Source organism: Mytilus trossulus, chromosome 1 (genome assembly GCF_036588685.1).
Source record: "Mytilus trossulus isolate FHL-02 chromosome 1, PNRI_Mtr1.1.1.hap1, whole genome shotgun sequence".
Classification (NCBI taxonomy): Eukaryota; Metazoa; Mollusca; class Bivalvia; order Mytilida; family Mytilidae; genus Mytilus; species Mytilus trossulus.
Window position 1 is genome coordinate 32,636,249 of NC_086373.1, and position 20,833 is coordinate 32,657,081.

Sequence of the window (20,833 nt, forward strand, 5' to 3'; positions counted from 1 at the left end):
TGTCAGGGCTGTTGGTTTGTTTTTGTCTGTTGGTTTGTCTTTTTGGTTTGTCTTTGTCTGTTGGTTTGTTTTTGTGGATTGTCTTTGTCTGTTGGTTTTTCTTCGTGGCTTGTCTTTGTCTGTTGGTTTGACTTTGTCTATCGTTTGTCTTTATTGGTTTGTCTTCCTCTGTTGTTTGTCTTTATTGGTTTGTCTTTATTGCTTTGTCTTTGTTTAATTTGTTTTTGTCTGTTAGTTGCCTTTCTCTGTAGTTCAAACGTCTACATAAGTTCGGAGTAGTAGGGTGTTCAATGGCGGATCCAGGGCCGGGGGGGGGGGGGGGGGGTCCGAGAGTTGGAACCCCCTTTTTTGACGATTAAAGCATTTGAATGGGGTCTTGTATTTGGACCTCCCCCTTTTTTCCTGTATTAGGACCCCCCTTTTTTTTAAGTGGCTGGATCCGCCCCTGGGTGTTGGTGTTTGATTTTGTCTGTTGACACAATTTTTTGTTATTTCTATTGTCTTCTTTAAACAATTAGCTTTCAACTAAAGAAAACGTCTAATTGCTTTGCCTTTCATGATTGATCTTCATTGGTGTAAATGAAAATTAACTGATGTGCAATAATGCAGCAACCATTTTTCGGTTAGGGGGGGGGGGGGGGGGGGGGCGGATATGTTTTTTTTGGGGGGGAAAAACAATTTGTTTTTTGTCTCTGAGAAAAGAACATGTCTGTTTCACCCTCAGCGGCCACTATATGTATGGATATCTTATCAATCCCTCTAAAAAAATAACTGTTTCTTTGCTTAAAAAGGTTAAATCTAATTCAATGTACTACTGACTGCTCAAAAAATACTTGCAAAGATAAAACACATTTTTTTAATAGTGGCTAGGACAAGAAAGTACGTTTTTATTGAAAACGCCCATACAAATAATACCAAATTCACAAATCACTAATTTACCAAAATGAAAGTGAAAGTGAAAGTGAAAGTGAAAGTTGTCCCATAAAAAGACCAAAAAATTGCACATTTATTTCATTCGATATGCTACCGCCAGGGATATAAGAGTAATTACAGAAGAACACAAGATGGACAAAGAAGACTGATCACGAATAAAGTTGGCATGAAGAGGAATAGCAAATTCCGAAATGGCATTCACAAGCCATGTGAACGAAAGGTAAGTCTGATGAGGACTATGAGCTACATTCAACAATTAGCTATTGTCCCTCCCCCTTTTTCTTTTTTTTTTCTTTTTCAGTTTTTAAGCTTTTCTTTAATATTTTATTTCAACATATTGCAGATGTGTTATTGTTGCTCTTTTTCCGAGACTGTTATTGTACAATCGTCACAATAACTATAGTGCTACCCCTTGATAATGTTGATCGATTTTTGTTTTAAAGTTGCTAGATTGGCAAGGTCTATAGATGCAGTTATGAAACATACAAAAACAGTAAAAAAAAATAATAAAAAAAGGTATGTTCATGTGTAAGGATCATTTAAGGAATCCATGAATGTAAATAAAGCTTTTTCATTGTGTTTGTTGTTTCAATACATTCCAGTGCATGTTTTATATTGTCAAAAAGAGAAACAATGAATTACAGGCCTTTAGCCAGGAATTTCCAAAGGGGGGTTCGTTCGACTCACAAACTCGACTTTAACAGTCACAATTCGAACAGAACATTGACTTTAACAGTGCTTATTTGTTTTCAAGGGGGGGGGGACATTTTCTATTCTTGAAATTCTCTCACTATAAATAAATAAATAAGCTTTACTTAGAGCCGGCATGGTATATAAAACATAGACAAACATAAGCACTAATGAGCTTTTAACCGACATGCACTACATAAAAAATGGAAGCTTACAAAGACCTATATACAAACATCCTTAATAATTAAAAAAAATATATATTTTCTAAGTAAAAAAAACCACATTAAGGGGTCTAGTATACAATTTTACTCTGTTTTCAGTCAATATTTAGAACTGTTAAAGATTTGATAACTCCAAAATGGTTATCCAGACTTTTCACCACTGAAAAACAGCATGAACCTAAAGAACCACAGGAGGAAGATACAAGAACGATGGTATTTATTAATTTTGTTAAAAATTAAGAAAGATAAAAGGGGTTGATTAAAAAATTGATCTTTTAGCATTCTCAAATTGACAAAAACTTTTTTTTACAATTTATACAATACAAATTAATGCTTGATCCATAGATGTATAAAGCTGTACATGGAAGGTTGATCTAAACATGGAAGGTTGATCTAAACAGGTCTGTAGAGAAGGGTTTGAAAGTTCTACCAATTTAGTTCAGTCAATCCAAAATTGCTTACACATTATGATCTTTTAAGAGATTTTCCACTTTATATGTACAAATCAATTTTTAAGAATATTCCTTGGAATAGTTACAGTTTTTATTCCCAAATTCCTTTGAATACTTGCATATCTGACTTTTCATTTTGTTTCTTTTTCAGTCCATATTTGGATCACTGAAAGATCTGTTAACACCATCATGGTTGACCAGATACATCACTTTAAATCCAGGAAACATAAACACACAGGATTTGAGTAAAGGCTGTAAGGTATAAAATACTAAAGGATCAAAATGTTCCACCTCTCAAAAATTAACACATTACATGGCCTTTTTCTATGGTAGTTTCTGAAGTTCCCCTTTGTATAATCATATATAAAATCTTTTCATATTCTTGTTTATATAATGTTGTAACAACTATCAACAATAATAAATTATCTAATTGAGTCGATGAAGGGGGTTGTGGATATGTCTAATTATTCAAATGATTAGATATAAGAAGATGTGGTGTGAGTGCCAATGAGACAACTCTCCATCCAAATAACAATTTATAAAAGTAAACCTTTATAGGTCAATGTCCGGCCTTCAACACAGAGCCTTGGCTTACACCTAACAACAAGCTATAAAGGGCCCCAAAATTACAAGTGTTTAAAAACCATTCAAACCAGAAAACCAACGGTCTAATCTATATAAAAAATGAGAAACCAGAAACACGTATAAATTACTTAAACAAACGACAACTACTGTACATCAGATGCCTGACTTAGGACAGGTGCAAACATTTGCAGCGGGATTGAACATTTTAATGGTTTCAAACCTTCTCCCTTTTTCTGAAACAATAGTATAACATCACAACATAGAAAAACACACGATAAAATCAATTACTTTTAAAATGTTTTACAAAGTTGCACTGATCAAATGGTTAAATTTTTAAATTATTGTTGGTGAAAGCTTGTTTGTATTGAGCAATAAATTGTGGCTCTGTGGTTGCTTACAATTTTATTATATTTACAATAACAAATATATAAGGGAGATAATCATAATGATAGACACAATTAAAATTATCTCCCCTTATTATCATGTTTTAAATTTACTACAAAATGTTGTCTTTAAACTAATGAATTTCTGTTTTCCTTTTTAGAAAACATATTAATAGTTTTTTTTTACAATTTAAACAATATTTATAACCAATTACTGTCATTAGGACAGAATTTGTCATACTTTTTTTTCATAGAATAATACCTCCAGTTATCTCCCTTACAGTAATTATTAAGTTTATCAGAGGTAAACCAAAGATTTTCTCAAAATGGGAAGAGGGCTGTGAGGCTGATGAGTGTAAATTTTTCATGAAAAAGGAATCAACCCCAAAATATCATTGGTCACTTCTATATTTTCACTTCCTTGCCTCCATAACTATATTCATTTTCCCTCTTTTTCCAAATACGACTTGAAATGTATCATCTTTTTACAGGTGGTCCGAGTACACAGTTATCGTTCTTTGATTTTCGTTGTCCACAAATATAGTCCTTAATGTGGACAGTGTGTTACTTGCCAATTTTTGTTATACTCCTTCCAAATTTAATTCTCCATGTTTTATGCCTCATATAGCAAGTTGGGGGTGAAATGACACTGTAAAAAAATTTGGGTCATAAATATTTAGGTAAAGTAGTGATTAGGTCCAGCTGAAAAAGGTCAAAAATTAGCACTTCGGAAGCTGTCAAAAGATTTCAAGACCCCCTTAACACAAAATTGTTGATATTTTGAGTTAGAGCTGATGAAGTTTTCTATAAATTTGATATAATTTGTCCCATAAGTAGTACAACATACTGTAAAAATGTTATTGAGAAAGCGCAGGTGGGATTTTTATTATTTACATTTATTGTCTTAAAGAAATGCACTACGAAATAACTGTGTACTCGAACCTAAGAGGTGAAATCAGGAAATATAGAATCTGTACTTTGGCAACTTCCCTGAATGATTTGATGGTGTCAATTTGTCAAATAGCATAAAACTAAGGGATTTAAACTTTTATTTGACAGAATTTCTGCAAAAATGACCAATTTTGGCATTATATGGTCAAAATAAGCATTTCATAGCTTTTTCAATTTTGATGCATAAGTGGCATTTTGACTTTCTATCTGACATGTTTTCATGTGTCAATTCTTGTGTTTCTATGCTTTAATCCAGTTGTTTTACTCATTTCTGAATTCTGAATCTACAGAAAAGAAGATTATCTCAGACAATATGAGTAAAGTGTGTTGTATAAATGACCCTCATTTGACACCCTGTTTGGATCAAGTTAAATGTGAGGAGCATGGCACATAAAAGTTGAAGTCCATAATAAAGACCTCACTAAATTTGTATAAAAAGCATTTAACAATGTCTTTTGTACCTGTTTCATTTCACATAATATCTTTCTTTACCCCTGTAGGATACCATGTAGTTCATCTATAAGCCTGTTGAGACTAAAATTGCATGCAAGTTTTTCACTAAAAAGTGAAAAATCTTTGTATCAGACCATACTGTCTGCTCAAAAAGTTGAATGTAAGAGGCTTTTTGTGCTCAGATTTATTGTATCATGTCACCTGAGTATAGAAATGATAGAAAAGACAATTTTTTTTTATTTCTTATAGCTTCAATATGCATTTTTAAATGTAAATATGTGCTACGGCCTAAATTGACCCTAAATTATTTTTAGTCATACTTGGCCTAAGACCCTTTTAAACTAATATGATATGTTATTTGTAAGTTTTCTTTCCATTTAAAGTACAATAAGTACATATGTAAGGATTATTTATAATCAAAAAGCTTCACAAATTTAAAATTGCTGGAAAATATTACATCTTCATGTAAGGCTCCCCTTCATTGGAAAACCTCCATTTTTAGGCACAGGCTCATATAAATTTGACTTTTGAAAAATTATGCTAAGTCTGATATATCAAATGAGTACTCTATTGCTTTAAATACATGATGTTTTATATATTAAGGCATTTTAAAAGTATTTTTTTGATATATTTTAATTTTAAAAGCCCCAAATGTTGATAGTTGAAATTTCTCAATTTTAACGTCCAAATTTAACACGTAAACTTGAATATAGAATTAATCATAGTGTCTATAATATATATCCTATTGTTATGAAACTTTGTGAGCAGTCTTATAATATATTAAGCTTATGTCATACCAAGTTTTATAAAGATTGGTCAACTTTTTCTATCCTATTAGGTCCGAGTACACAGTTATCGTCCTTTGATTTTCGTTGTCCACAAATATAGTCCTTAATTTGGACAGTGTGTTACTTGCCAATTTTTGTTATACTCCTTCCAAATTTAATTCTCCATGTTTTATGCCTCATATAGCAAGTTGGGGGGTGAAATGACACTGTAAAAAAATTTGGGTCATAAATATTTAGGTAAAGTAGTGATTTCAAGACCCCCTTAACACAAAATTGTCGATATTTTGAGTTAGAGCTGATGAAGTTTTCTATAAATTTGATATAATTTGTCCCAAAAGTAGTACAACATACTGTAATAATGTTATTGAGAAAGCGCAGGTGGGATTTTTTTTATTTACATTTATTGTCTAAAAGAAATGCACTACGAAATAACTGTGTACTCGAACCTAAGAGGTGAAATCAGGAAATATAGAATCTGTACTTTGGCAACTTCCCTGAATGATTTGATGGTGTCAATTTGTCAAATAGCATAAAACTAAGGGATTTAAACTTTTATTTGACAGAATTTCTGCAAAAATGACCAATTTTGGCATTATATGGTCAAAATAAGCATTTCATAGCTTTTTCAATTTTGATGCATAAGTGGCATTTTGACTTTCTATCTGACATGTTTTCATGTGTCAATTCTTGTGTTTCTATGCTTTAATCCAGTTGTTTTACTCATTTCTGAATTCTGAATCTACAGAAAAGAAGATTATCTCAGACAATATGAGTAAAGTGTGTTGTATAAATGACCCTCATTTGACACCCTGTTTGGATCAAGTTAAATGTGAGGAGCATGGCACATAAAAGTTGAAGTCCATAATAAAGACCTCACTAAATTTGTATAAAAAGCATTTAACAATGTCTTTTGTACCTGTTTCATTTCACATAATATCTTTCTTTACCCCTGTAGGATACCATGTAGTTCATCTATAAGCCTGTTGAGACTAAAATTGCATGCAAGTTTTTCACTAAAAAGTGAAAAATCTTTGTATCAGACCATACTGTCTGCTCAAAAAGTTGAATGTAAGAGGCTTTTTGTGCTCAGATTTATTGTATCATGTCACCTGAGTATAGAAATGATAGAAAAGACAATTTTTTTTTATTTCTTATAGCTTCAATATGCATTTTTAAATGTAAATATGTGCTACGGCCTAAATTGACCCTAAATTATTTTTAGTCATACTTGGCCTAAGACCCTTTTAAACTAATATGATATGTTATTTGTAAGTTTTCTTTCCATTTAAAGTACAATAAGTACATATGTAAGGATTATTTATAATCAAAAAGCTTCACAAATTTAAAATTGCTGGAAAATATTACATCTTCATGTAAGGCTCCCCTTCATTGGAAAACCTCCATTTTTAGGCACAGGCTCATATAAATTTGACTTTTGAAAAATTATGCTAAGTCTGATATATCAAATGAGTACTCTATTGCTTTAAATACATGATGTTTTATATATTAAGGCATTTTAAAAGTATTTTTTTGATATATTTTAATTTTAAAAGCCCCAAATGTTGATAGTTGAAATTTCTCAATTTTAACGTCCAAATTTAACACGTAAACTTGAATATAGAATTAATCATAGTGTCTATAATATATATCCTATTGTTATGAAACTTTGTGAGCAGTCTTATAATATATTAAGCTTATGTCATACCAAGTTTTATAAAGATTGGTCAACTTTTTCTATCCTATTAGGTCCGAGTACACAGTTATCGTCCTTTGATTTTCGTTGTCCACAAATATAGTCCTTAATTTGGACAGTGTGTTACTTGCCAATTTTTGTTATACTCCTTCCAAATTTAATTCTCCATGTTTTATGCCTCATATAGCAAGTTGGGGGGTGAAATGACACTGTAAAAAAATTTGGGTCATAAATATTTAGGTAAAGTAGTGATTTCAAGACCCCCTTAACACAAAATTGTCGATATTTTGAGTTAGAGCTGATGAAGTTTTCTATAAATTTGATATAATTTGTCCCAAAAGTAGTACAACATACTGTAATAATGTTATTGAGAAAGCGCAGGTGGGATTTTTTTTATTTACATTTATTGTCTAAAAGAAATGCACTACGAAATAACTGTGTACTCGCACCAGGTGTATCAAAATGACTATGGTCATAGGCATCCATATTACTCAATTCAAAATATTGCTTTTATATGTTCAATTGCTGAGGGATATTCAAGGAAAAAATTGAGGGGAAGAGTCAGTCTCAGACAACACCAATACTTCTTTTACAACCAACCAATCATCTCATCACAACAGAATTGTTGTTGTTTTTGCTTTTTACCCTTATTTCCTAGTAGTTTTCAGAGATAATAATGTTCAGTGAAATTAGACATGTAATACTTTCCAACCATCTCATCACAACAGAATTGTTGTTGTTTTTGCTTTTTACCCTTATTACCTAGTAGTTTTCAGAGATAATAATGTTCAGTGAAATTAGACATGTAAAACTTTCCAATCATCTCATCACAACAGAATTGTTGTTGTTTTTGCTTTTTACCCTTATTACCTAGTAGTTTTCAGAGATAATAATGTTCAGTGAAATTAGACATGTAAAACTTTCCAACCATCTCATCACAACAGAATTGTTGTTGTTTTTGCTTTTTGCAATAGAATTATTGTTGTTTTTGCTTTTTGCCCTTATTACTTAGTAGGATTCAGAGATAATAATTTTCAGCGAAATTAGACATGTTAAATTTTTTTCTATACAACCATTGTACAATGTATATATTTTCCGCTTATTTTATCCTCCAAAATTTGATGGAATAGACTTCTATAAACAATCAAAAGTATATAAACTCTATTGTGACAATATTGTTGTTTTTAATTTCGTAGAAACAAACAATTAATAGAGACAAACAACATCAGAATGTTGAAAGATCACCAGTAAATACATGCAACCAGAAAAATAATTCCAGATGCAGTGATAACTATTTTCCGCAGTCAACATCTATTCCTCACACAGGGCCAAGAGAAGATATTCATCAACAAGATCAAATGCCTGTTCAGAATACTGGTACATTCTCATCATCTCAGCTTCCATTACAATCAGGAAACATTGATGGGCATGACATAGATAATGGTAATAGCATTATTATATTATTGATTATGATGGATTGTGGATTAATTTCCAGTGGCAAACATTACAGGTGTATCAGGATGAGAAAATGTCAATGTAACATGATTATGCACCTTGCTTTGTACTTGAATGACATATGTACCCTTATTTTTAATGTGCACAGGATAGCATGTTACTAGGACACATTATTTTGACTCCAAGTCGACCATTATGCCTAAATGATGTGTGCTGTCTTAGTTTTAACACAGTGGGGATTAATTCCTTTACCATGGCACCACAAGACCACTGCAGCATTATAACCTCAAGCAGTAAATTAAGGAACCACAAGTATTTGTTTTGTCCTTGTAACATAAGATTTATACAACAAACTCTAAAATAATACTTCCCTACCTAATTAAGGTTATTCAAATGAGATCATGTTTCTATTTAAACATATTTTAAGAAAAAAAGAAATAGATCAACATATGGTTAAACTTTTCAAGACTCTTTATAAGGAAAATTCTTATATGAAGTGCTTCTTTCGCTTTGTGAACAAACCCATGCTCTAAATCCTATAAAATTTGTTTGCACATTCGTATATAGATTTCTTCAGAATAATCAATTTTATCAAATTATCATGCACTTAATATATTTCCTTAACTTTAAAACATTTTCAAACTCTAAAATGATGCACATGATGTTACTAATTCATTTAATTTACAGTATGTAAGATAATATACAGAAAGCCAAGTCAGGTCTATTGCTTATGAGGATTTATTTTTATTTTAGATGACAACTTTTCTAACATTAGTGATTATTCTGGGTGTTCAAGTGGATATTCTTCTATGAACCCACATCAGCCGACCTGCATTCAAGAGAAAAAAGCCCTAACAGAACTGAATAACAATGGTCAGGATACTCATAACTCGGGTACAATTTTTTGTAGCAAAATTATTTCACAAACACAACCATGTACATGGTATGCATGTTCTAATTTTATCTATTGATATATTTGAGAAAGTATATATATATATATATGTATGGTCAGTAGTGGGCTATGTTTATCAAATGAGGACTGATCATTTCAAGTTTTCCCTTTGTTCTGGATGCTTCAGATCTACTCTTTTGCAGAATAAGCTTCGTTTGCTTTCCAAAAAAAATTGTGACTGTCTAGGTTTTTTTTGCAATATCTTTTAGATCTAGTAATTATCATATGACAATTAAACAACAGGAGGTCGAGGGAGACCTTTGAACCATAATAGCATTAACATCTAATTTTGACAATTTGTACCAATATCTTCATTTCAGTTGTTTGTTTCTGAGCTATCATACCTGCCAAGTTTTCAAAATGCCTATGGGGGTTTTGCATACAAGGTGGCTGTCATAGTCATAAAAACCTTCAAGAGGGCCTTCAAATACATTTTAATGTTGTGTTTTGGCTTCTTCATACTTTTATAAGCTTAAAGACATTGTAAAACTAATTGTTTTATTTCAAATTGTGGACAAAATTGCTCTTTCAAATTTTCAATTTTGGAGCCTCCATGGGGGTAATCGCCCGCAAATAGTGACAGTTGGAAGGTATGAATTTGTACCCATATCTTCATTTCAGTTTTTTGTTTCTGAGCTATCTGACCCATCATGGAGGGATACTATATAACGAAACATGTATTTAATGCATATAACAGTACTTAACTTTTAAATCAATACATTAGTTTGGTAATGTAAAATTTTGTTTCCTTCTAGTTTTAAAAAAAAATGTGAATTGGTCAGCACAGTACAATACTAAAAGTCCAAAGAAGTCATCATTGACAGAAAATTCCAGTTCAGGACTGAACTTATTTCCAAGGAGAGCAGATGTACGTGAATTTTATTTTTGTCAAACTTGCAGCATTTTTCATGTCAGAGGAGGAGAACATGGAGAATGATATAACATTTAGTTTCAGTATGTTTAAGTTAAAGTTTTTTAAAAACATCAATAACTTATTAAGCCATTATAGAATTTTATGAAATTCTGAAAGAAGGTTTTTAAAACCAAAAGAGAAAAATCCAGAGCATAATTTAATAAGCTTGCGGTTACAAATATTTCAGAGAAAAATTAAACATTTGTTTTTTCATTAGAAATTTTATTTATTACACTATTACCTATTACTTTATGATATGGTAAAAAAATCAACCAAAAAATCGATTTTGTCCCAGATGACTTTTAAAATGTTTATATCATTGAAAAAGCTCCAAATTATCTCCCTTTGATTCAAAATTGAAATATCTTTTTTATTATTGTTTTCAAATAAGCTAAACATAAAAACTAAATAATTGTACAATTTACCATAATCGATTTCTGTAATTTAGTTCTTTTTTTATTTTGATATTTAACTCTATTTCTCCTATTAGTTAGACAGAAAAAAAAGGACATTAACAATAATGCATGCTTCTTTCTAAGGCAGATTGTGAGCTTAAATGAACGGTGAACCCATTTTTTTATTTCATTTTTCTATAAGAATAAGATAAGGTTCATTTATAAAAAAAATACTGCGAAATCCTATATTAAAAAAAAAAGATTTATACCCTTGTGCCCCTTAAAAAATAGCTTTTAGTTTTTCCAATTTTTCTAATAAATGGACTTACAATTTTTTCTGCAAATTACATTTAAATACAGAATGAGATTAATTTTTATTTGACATAATTGATTTCTTTGTAGTTCTATTTTTTGAAAAAATAAACATTAAATTACAGGAGGATGCAGCATTAACTTCCAATAGATTAATTGAAAGACACTTTCATCCTGGTGCAACATTTGGAAGATGTTCACCACAGAAAAGAAAATGGAATGAAAATTGCAGTCCCAGTTCTCCACATAAGGTAGAGTAGATTTCTCTTGTTATTGGCTTAGGTTTTATTTTTAAGTAACAAAAAACTTGTGATTAAGAAAACGCTTTCGTGATTTATCGTTCTCTATATTAAGCAACAAAAAAACAGCATTGATGTGCTAGCCAAATATATCATTATTAAAAATAGAAGGAAAAGTTATAGATAAACAAGAAATTAAAGTGAAATGTTGGTTTTCATCAATTACAATTAAAATATTTTGCATTCTTCATAGATTCCAACAAGACAGAAAATACAAGCTAGACATGTAACCAGCTCAATAAACAGTAATTTACTCATTAGCTCGGGAGCCAAAAATATGGAGGGAACATTGGAAAAACTGAAAACAGAAATCGAAGTTAGTGTATTTTTGTTTAATTTATTCTATGGCAATTTAACCCTTTCAGAACCAAATTTACGAGAGAAAAAAATCATCAACCTTTTGTAGCCGATAATCTCTGAACATGATTGGATGAGTTGTCAGGTCATTACCGTTTTAAGCTCACTGAATAAATCAAAATGATCAATTAGGTGTTAATGAAATTGACAACCTTGTGGAATGTGGAAGGCACTCAATGGGATATTTGTTTATATATTCATTAGAGAAAATGATTACATCTCACATAGTTACTCGTGAATTATTAGATTTATCCAATCTCAATAATTTTACCAATTTAAAATTTCCCTCAAGACTGGGAATTTTTGATAATTTAACTATCTATTTGATTGGATAAATCTTATGTTAATCCACTGGAACCAATGTAAGAAAGATTCAGAATCTATATTTACATTGTACCATACATTATTTCAAAGAGCCTTCAATGAAATAAATGTAAGAGGATGAAAATTCATCTAAAAAGGACAAAACAAAACCCCAGTTTAGCATATAATTGAAAGATGATTTGGTATACATCCCAATAAGCCAGCAACCCATGAATTTAAAAAGAACAAAAAACATTTTTTCCTGACTTCTAAAATCATTTATTTTACTTTTAAGGAGTTCCACCTAACATCTACAGACAATGATGTATCATTATATGATATTTCTAGAAAAGATAAATGTCACAGTGTAGGGAAAGAGAGTCAATACAGAAATATTGACCAGTTATCAGTTGTGTCATCAAGTACTGATAAAGAATCAGAAGCTCAAGGTAACAAATATATTCATTATGATCATACCCATAGCCAGGGGGGTCGGGTTGTGAGTCAAATGAACACCCCCCCCCCCTTTGAAAATTCCTGGCTACAGGCCTGATGATTAAAAATAAAAGGAGATTATTATGCTTTAGTAAATACATGTACTACTGTAAAAGTCTTATGAATTATAAACTATAAGCAATTCAAACTAGATACTGTGGATTCATTAATATTTGTTGAAAACCAATTTTCGTGGGTACAGGGGAACCATAAATTTAAATGTTCATGGAATGTATGCAGACTTTGCCAAAACTATGAAATTAAATGTCCACAAACATGCAAATTTCCTCACATTATGAAAATAAATGAATCCACGGTAGATTTAAAATATTGTAGCTTGACAACATTACCAATTGCAGCACTACTGTTTCTTCTCCACCATGCTAAAAGTTTTTAAGATCCGCCTTTTAGATCACATGACCTTAAAAGTGTGTTTTTAGTTATTACAGTTAATATTTTAACATATTACCTAATAAAGAGAATTTTTCAGTTTTATTAATATTTCTGTATTATTTGCTATTGTTCTGCCATTTTTAGCTCACCTGGCCCAAAGGGCCATGTGAGCTTATGCCATAACTTGGTGTCCGTCGTCGTCTGTCGTTGTAATCTATTTCAAGAATCTTCTCCTCTGAAACTACTAGGCCAAATACTTCCAAACTTTAAGTGAATGTTCCTTAGGGTATCTAGTTTATAAATTGTATCCGAAGTTTTGATCTATCAAAAAACATGGTCGCCATTGCTAAAAATAGAACATAGGGGTCAAATGCAGTTTTTGGCTTATATCTCAAAAACGAAAGCATTTAGAGCAAATCTGACATGGGGTAAAAATGTTCATTAGGTCAAGATCTATCAGCACTGAAATTTTCAGATGAATCAAACAACCCCTTATCTTGAATATTATTATAGATAAAGATAAACTGTAAACAGCAAAAATGATCAGCAAAGTAAGATCTACAAATAAGTTGAAATGACCAAAATTGTCAATTGAACCCTTAAGGGGTTATTGTCCTTTAATGACAATTTTTCACAATTTGTTCATCATATTTGCTAACTTTAAAAAATCTTCTCCTCTAAAACTACTCAACCAAATTCAACCAAACTTCAACTGAATGATCAGTAGGTTGTAAAAAAAAAAGTTTGTGTTTTATTTTCTATTTCGTCAAAAAACATGGCCGTCATGGCTAAAAATAGAACACAGGGTAAAATGCAGTTTTTGGCTTTTATCTCAAAAACTCCAGCATTTAGAGCAAATAACAAGAAGTTAAAGTATTTATTAGGTCAAGATCTACCTGTCCTGAATTTTTCAGCCGAATTGGGTAACTGGTTTTTCAGGTATAATGCCCCTGAATTGATGATTTTAAAGAAATTTTGCATTTTTGGTTATTATCTTGAATATTATTATAGATACAGATAAACTGTAAACAGCAATAATGTTCAGCAAAGTAAGATCTTCAATTAAGTCAATTTGACCAAAATTGTCAATTGACCCCTTAAGGAGTTATTGCCCTTTAAAGACTTTTTTTCACAATTTGTTCATCATGTTGACTTACTTTAAAAAATCTTCTCCTTTGAAACTGCTGTATCAATTTCAGCCAAACTTAGGCTAGATGAGTTTCAGAGTATCTTGTATAAATTTTATATTTTATTTCCTTGTATGTCAAGAAACATAGCTCCTATGGCTAAAATAGAACATAGGAGAAAATGATTTTTTTTTTTGCTTTTGAAGAAAATAGGACGATTCAAAGAACATTTAAATAAATTGAAAAGCCAAAATAATCATTGATGAGAGATTTAACAAAAAAAATTAAGGTGAGCGATTCAGGCTCTTGAGAGCCTCTTGTTTGTTTGGTCTATTGCATGGAAATTATCGTTTCATTGCACTGACCTGGTATGACTTCTTATTCTGAAATCTGATTAGTTGAAAGGTATTCATGTTGTCCAACCAATATGTATTAGGTAACAAAACAGTTATTGAATGTGTAACAGTGCAATAGATCAAAATATATTTCCCTCGGTATGAAGATCAGCTCATTGTTCTATTGCCCTCAGCTGTTTGGCTTCTGGCAATAGAATAATGAGCTGATCTTCATACCTCGGGAAATATATTTTGATCTATTGCATAGTTACATATTAAATAACTGTATAATATGCATGTAGACAGACATTTTAAACCATAAAATTCACCAGAATAATAAGATCTAGTAAAAATCAGTCAACATGGACAAATTGCCCTTGGAAGACTAATTTTACTCATTATTTGCAAAAACTATAATAGATGGAGAGAAATTGTCAAAGAAAAAGTGTTGAGCAAAATAGTCAATTTACCCCTTGTAGGAGTTATTGTCCTCAAAGACTAATTTTGACTATTTTTTTTGTTTTGCAAAAACTATAAATATAGATAGAGAGAAATTGTAAACAGCATTATTTCTCTCCAAATAATTTCTAATTTTAACTTAACTAAAATCGTCAATTGCCTTTGAAAGATGTGTTTCTCTCAATTTTGTCCAGAAAGAAGATTTTTCTTTTGTGCAGTCTTTCACAAACTACAATAGATGATTACCAGATAAAACCCCAAAAGATCCCAGTGAGCTTTTCTCTTCACTCATTGTCTTGTCAGCAGCAATCGCAGGTGAGACACAGGGTTCCATGGATATTTTAACTTTTGCATTAAGCCCTGACATGTTATGTTTTATTGTTTGTTATATTTTTTGTCATGTTTTGTTATGTTTTGTTTTGTTATGTTATGTTATGTAATGTTATGTTTTGTTATATTATGTTATGTTATGTTCTGGTTTGTGTTTTTTTTTTGTGTTTTGTTATGTTTTGTAATAAATGTACCTCAATGATATGTCAATATTCTTCTGCTTTATTTCTAGATGATTGCCAGAAAGGATCGGCTGGTTTAAGTTCTAAATCTGAAATGACATCACATCTGAATGGTTATTCAAAATCAAGCAGTGAATTCTATTTGACAGGTGATAGCAATAGTTCAGCCAAGTTTGGAGGAAAGTCAGTCTTATACAATAATGGATTTATAGTGGAAAAAAGATTAACAGAATTATCTGAAAGAATAGATCAACCCCAGCCTTGTAAATATACTTATAGCAAAGATTTGCCAAAACAAAATGGTTCATCATTTAGCAGATACTATGAATTGCAACCTTTAGAGACAGAAATAACATCTGAAATCAATGAAAGTACAATTTCCAAGGAATATGTTGTCAAGGACGAATCAGAGGTTATGGTCAAAAGTTCAGACAACAAATCTAGGGAAAACTCATCTGGAGATACCATAACATGTGATACACTTAATTCTTCTTCAAGATTGTCAAGGACACCAATATTGGGAACATCTGAGACAGCATCTACATCTCAAATATCAGAAACACCAACACAAAATGGAGAAATATCTACAATGGCAGCTGCAATACCTAGAACTTCAACACCTTCAATAAGCACATCTTTGATATCAACATCAGCATCTCAGATTTTATTTGGTAAATCACTTGCTTCAACATCTTTCTTTACAATATCAGAAACATCAAAAGTTTTAGCCGGAAATTCTAATAAATCAACACCTACAGTTGGACAACCTCAGTCAGCTTTGCCAATTTATTCCACCTCTTGGGTTTCAACACCAACATTTAGAGCTCCTCAACCACAAATACCAACATTAGGAACACCCCAGATGTCAGCACCAACAGTTGCCACATCTCTGGTATCAACAGTTACATTTGGATCTCCTCAGACATCAATATTTGATAACTCAATGGTATCAGTACCTGCATTTGGAACACATCGAACATTATTAACAACAACTAGCACATCACTGTTATCATCACCAGCATTTGGAACATGTCAAACATCAGCACCAACAACTAGCACATCACTGATATCACCATCAGCATTTGGAACACTTCAGACATCAGCATCAACAACTGGCACATTACTACTATCCAAACCAGAACTTGGAACACTTGCACCAATGACTAGCACATCACTGCATTCAATATCAGCATTCGGAACACAAGGAATATCAGCGCCGATAACTAGCACATCACTGCTATCACCACCAGCATTTGGTAAACATCGAATGTCAGCACCAACAACTAGCACATCACTACAATCAATATCAGCATTCGGAACACAACGAATATCAGCACCTATAACTAGCACATCACTGCTATCACCACCAGCATTTGGTGAACATCGAATGTCAGTACATTTTGTACCAACAACTAGCACATCACTACAATCAATATCAACATTTGCAACACATCAAACAGCAACAGCTAGCACATCACTGCTATCACCACCAGCATTTAAAACACATCAAACATCAGCACCAAATACTAACACTTCTGTGCCACTAAAATTTAGTACATTAGACACCTCAGCATCAATACTGGCACCGATGGTCACATCCCCAACACTTGGAACACATACGACATCAGAGACAGACAGAATGACATTTGGAAAAGTCCAAACATCATTAGCTACATTTAGGCAGCCTCAGGTTACAACAATGAAGCCTGAAATGTCTAATACACCACCAATGTGTACAATGAAGCCTGAAATGTTTAATACACCACCAATGTGTACAATGAAGCCTGAAATGTTTAATACACCACCAATGTGTACAATGAAGCCTGAAATGTTTAATACACCACCAATGTGTACAATGATGCAAGAACAAACATTAAATGTTGGGGCCTCCAATAATGACAATATAGCAAATCCTCATATCTCAAAACTACGAACAACTGTGTCCGGTATGTACTTTGATACATTTTTATTCATTAGTAACCATTTTTTGTGGATTTATTTGGTTTTGACAACTTAGCAGAAATTTAAATGTTTAAGGAAGGATATGGCAATTTTTCTTCAATCCACAACACTATATATTATGTTGTTTTGTTATAGCATTATGTTTGCTTCGCTTCTGCAAGGAAATAATCATTCATTCATTCAATATTTGTGCACCGGAACAATAAATGAGTTATGATACCGAGACAAAAATGCAATATTATTATAAAAATATATACCACATTTGTTTATTGCGCTTTGTTTTAACTTACATCAGGTCGTTTCTTTTTCTCTTTGAATTGTTTCACATTATATCATGCTGGGGACATTAAATGCTTACTGTATGGTATGGGATTTGCTCATTGTTGAAGATTACATGTGTCATCAAAATAGGTGACCTTAAATTATCACATAGTTTTATAATTACATGTGTTTTAAGCCTCAAATGCTTATATCATGAAGAAGATGTCTCTACCTATTTTGTTTGCCTGTTTAAATTTTATTAAAGGCTATTTTAAAAGATAAAAATTAAACTGCTATGATATTGCTCGAGTTTATTTAACATTGTTTTTTATTGAGTCTATTAAACAAAATTTGAAGATTTATTGGTTTTACTGAGAGCTTACCAATATATTTGGAAGAAAAATATCCATTTAGTATTCCAAAAAGCTTGTACACTATTTTATGTTATCATTAAGGGTATTCAGTAATTTATCTTTTATTTGATTCTCAGGAGGTGACAACTGTGATGCTGTGATGAAAAGAGAACTTACCAATCATGTGCCTTCTACCAAAAACATTGAGATGTTTATTCCTGAATATAGAAAACCACTTGTTTCAAGACCAATAGATTTGAGTGCTGATGACTGTAATGTTTCAGTAGTTACATTTGATTTAGAAACTACAGGTTTTGGTAAGCTTAAGTAATCAGAGGTGGATCCAGCGGTGCCCCTCCCCCTTTCGTGGAAAATTTTTCGTTGATTATATCAGGATTATCTAAAGCATGACTTCAACCCCCCTTTGTGAAAAGATTTGGATCCACCAATGGTAATTGTTAGATTCTGCAGACTTTTTGGTCATTGATGGACTAGGAAGGTGATCAACATTTACCTGAGAGTATATCAATGAATATTTATTTACAGCAGAGTGTTAAATTAGTATCAGGGAACAACCATGTGATGTTATAGTGAGTGCAAGAGGATTTTTCATGGATCGAATGCTCATTTCTACATTTTGCTAAATTGCTAAAATTATGATATTAGATGGTATAGATGAAATTAAACTTTAAGCTCACAAAACAGATACCATCAAAATACGACCAACACCTTGGTAGTTGTAGTGGTGATTTATTTTGCTAAAATACCACCAACACTTTGATAGTGGATGGGATTTATTTCGCCAAAAAATACCAATATATATAATATGTGTTCTTTCTTTTTGTGAAGAATAATGAATTTACCAGTACATGAAAATTAAGTTTGTTTACTAAAAATCATTTTGTTTATCTCTTTGTTAATATTTTGAAAGGATCGTTATGGAAGCAACAAAACACACCCCTTCTCAAAAAATAACAAGAATGTGTCCAAAGTACACGGATGCCCCACTTGCACTATCCTTTTCCATGTTCCATGGACTGTGAAATTGGGTAATAATCTAATTTGGTATTAAAATTAGAAAGATTATACTATAGGGAACATATGTACTAAGTTTCAAGTTGATTGGACTTTAATTTTATCAAAAACTACCTTGACCTAAAACTTTAACCTGAAACTCCCACTTTCATTTTCTATGTTTAGTGGACCGTGAAATTGGGGTCAAAAGTCTAATTTGGCTTCAAAATTAAAAAGATTATATCATAAGCAACAAATTTACTAAGTTTCAAGTTGATTGGACTTCAGCTTCACCAAAAACTACCTTGACCAAAAACTTAAACCTGAAACTCCCACTTTCATTTTCTATGTTCAGTGGACTGTGAAATTGGGTTCAAAAGTCTAATCTGGCTTTAAAATTAGAAAGATCATATCATAAGCAACAAGTCTACTAAGTTTCAAGTTGATTTGACTTCAGCTTCATCAAAAACTACCTTGACCAAAAACTTTAACCTGAATGGACGGACGCACAGACGAACAGAGCCACAGACCAGAAAACATAATGCCCCTCTACTATCGTTTGTGGGGCATAAAAAATAATGTGGAAGGGTTTAAAATAAATATTTTTATTAATTTTTATTTGGTTTCAATGGATTTAGATATTTAATTTCAATTCTTTTTTTCATTATAAGATATGTCATTACTTAATTGAATTTAGCTATCATTGAAATATTTCTATTGTAGGTTATGATGCAGATATAGTTCAAATATGTGCAGAAGTTGTTCAGATAACACCACAAATTGTAGACATGGAGTTCCAAACATTCCAAGAATATATATTACCAATCAAACCTATTAATCCTAAAGCTTCTGAAGTTACAGGCTTATATAGTGATGCCTGCTCTCTATATTATAAAGGACAAAAAGTTAATACTTTGTCAAAATCTGTGGCTCTAGAAAAATTCATAAAATGGCTTCCACATAAAGCAGTCCTAGTTGCTCATAACTGTAAAAATTTTGACTCTAAAATTATTGTTGCACAACTGAGCTCAGTTAATCTCGTGAAAGAGTTTCAATGCAAAGTGTTTGGTTTTTCAGACACACTTCACATATTTAAACAAAAATTTCCTGATAGGAAGTCTTATAAACAAGAAAATCTTGTAAAGGATATTTTAAAAAGAAGTTATAATGCCCACAATGCAGTGGATGATGTAAAACTCTTGAACATATTAATTAAAAATTCGAAAGTCAGTCTTCAAGATGTCATAAATCACAGTTTTACTGTAGAGTATGTTCATAATTTTCTTACAGAATTTAGATGTAAAGAAGCAAGACTTAAAACCTTCAAACCTGTATATATGTCTGATGAACCAATAATGTCAAAGTCTTTATGTGAGAGAGCAGCAAAGAGTGGACTGAAATTAGAACACTTACATTTAGCTATATCTTGTGATGATTTCGATGGTCTACATAGACTTTTAAGTGAAATTGATGATGATGGGAATGTGAGAGTTACTAAAATGAATAGAATAATACAAAATGTATACAATTTTTTAACTGAAATGAAATAAATATGTATATTTGTATATCTTTAGCTTCACTTTTCAATGGAGAAGGGACATGGTGTGTAAATTCATGACAAAAACAACTACACACACTTAACAAAACAAACGAAAAGAAACTATTGTTTTATTAGTGGAAGAAGACGTCAAGTCTTCTGAAGACTTAAGGGGCCGACCCTTGGCATTGAGTCTCCGTATGCCGCATTCATTTCGTGTATTACAATTTCAAAACAACTTAAGATTCCT

At 31.6% G+C, this 20,833-nt stretch overlaps 1 protein-coding gene across 2 annotated transcripts; it reads left to right on the forward strand.

The window, feature by feature from the left end:
* Positions 1-979: 979 nt before the first annotated feature.
* LOC134721831 (serine-rich adhesin for platelets-like) lies at positions 980-20,611 on the forward strand. 2 transcript variants are annotated; one of them, XM_063585079.1, is made up of 12 exons: positions 980-1,153; positions 1,944-2,057; positions 2,448-2,555; positions 8,346-8,592; positions 9,358-9,498; positions 10,312-10,424; positions 11,302-11,427; positions 11,669-11,791; positions 12,431-12,584; positions 15,507-17,402; positions 18,170-18,349; positions 19,770-20,611. In XM_063585079.1, the coding sequence occupies exons 1-12, from the start codon at positions 1,100-1,102 to the stop codon at positions 20,594-20,596; spliced, it is 4,083 nt and encodes a 1,360-aa protein (XP_063441149.1). In that variant the 5' UTR covers positions 980-1,099; the 3' UTR covers positions 20,597-20,611. The 2 variants fall into 2 exon arrangements, with proteins under 2 accessions (XP_063441149.1, XP_063441158.1); XM_063585088.1 differs by having other exon boundaries at positions 9,358-9,477.
* The last annotated feature ends 222 nt before the right edge of the window (positions 20,612-20,833 follow it).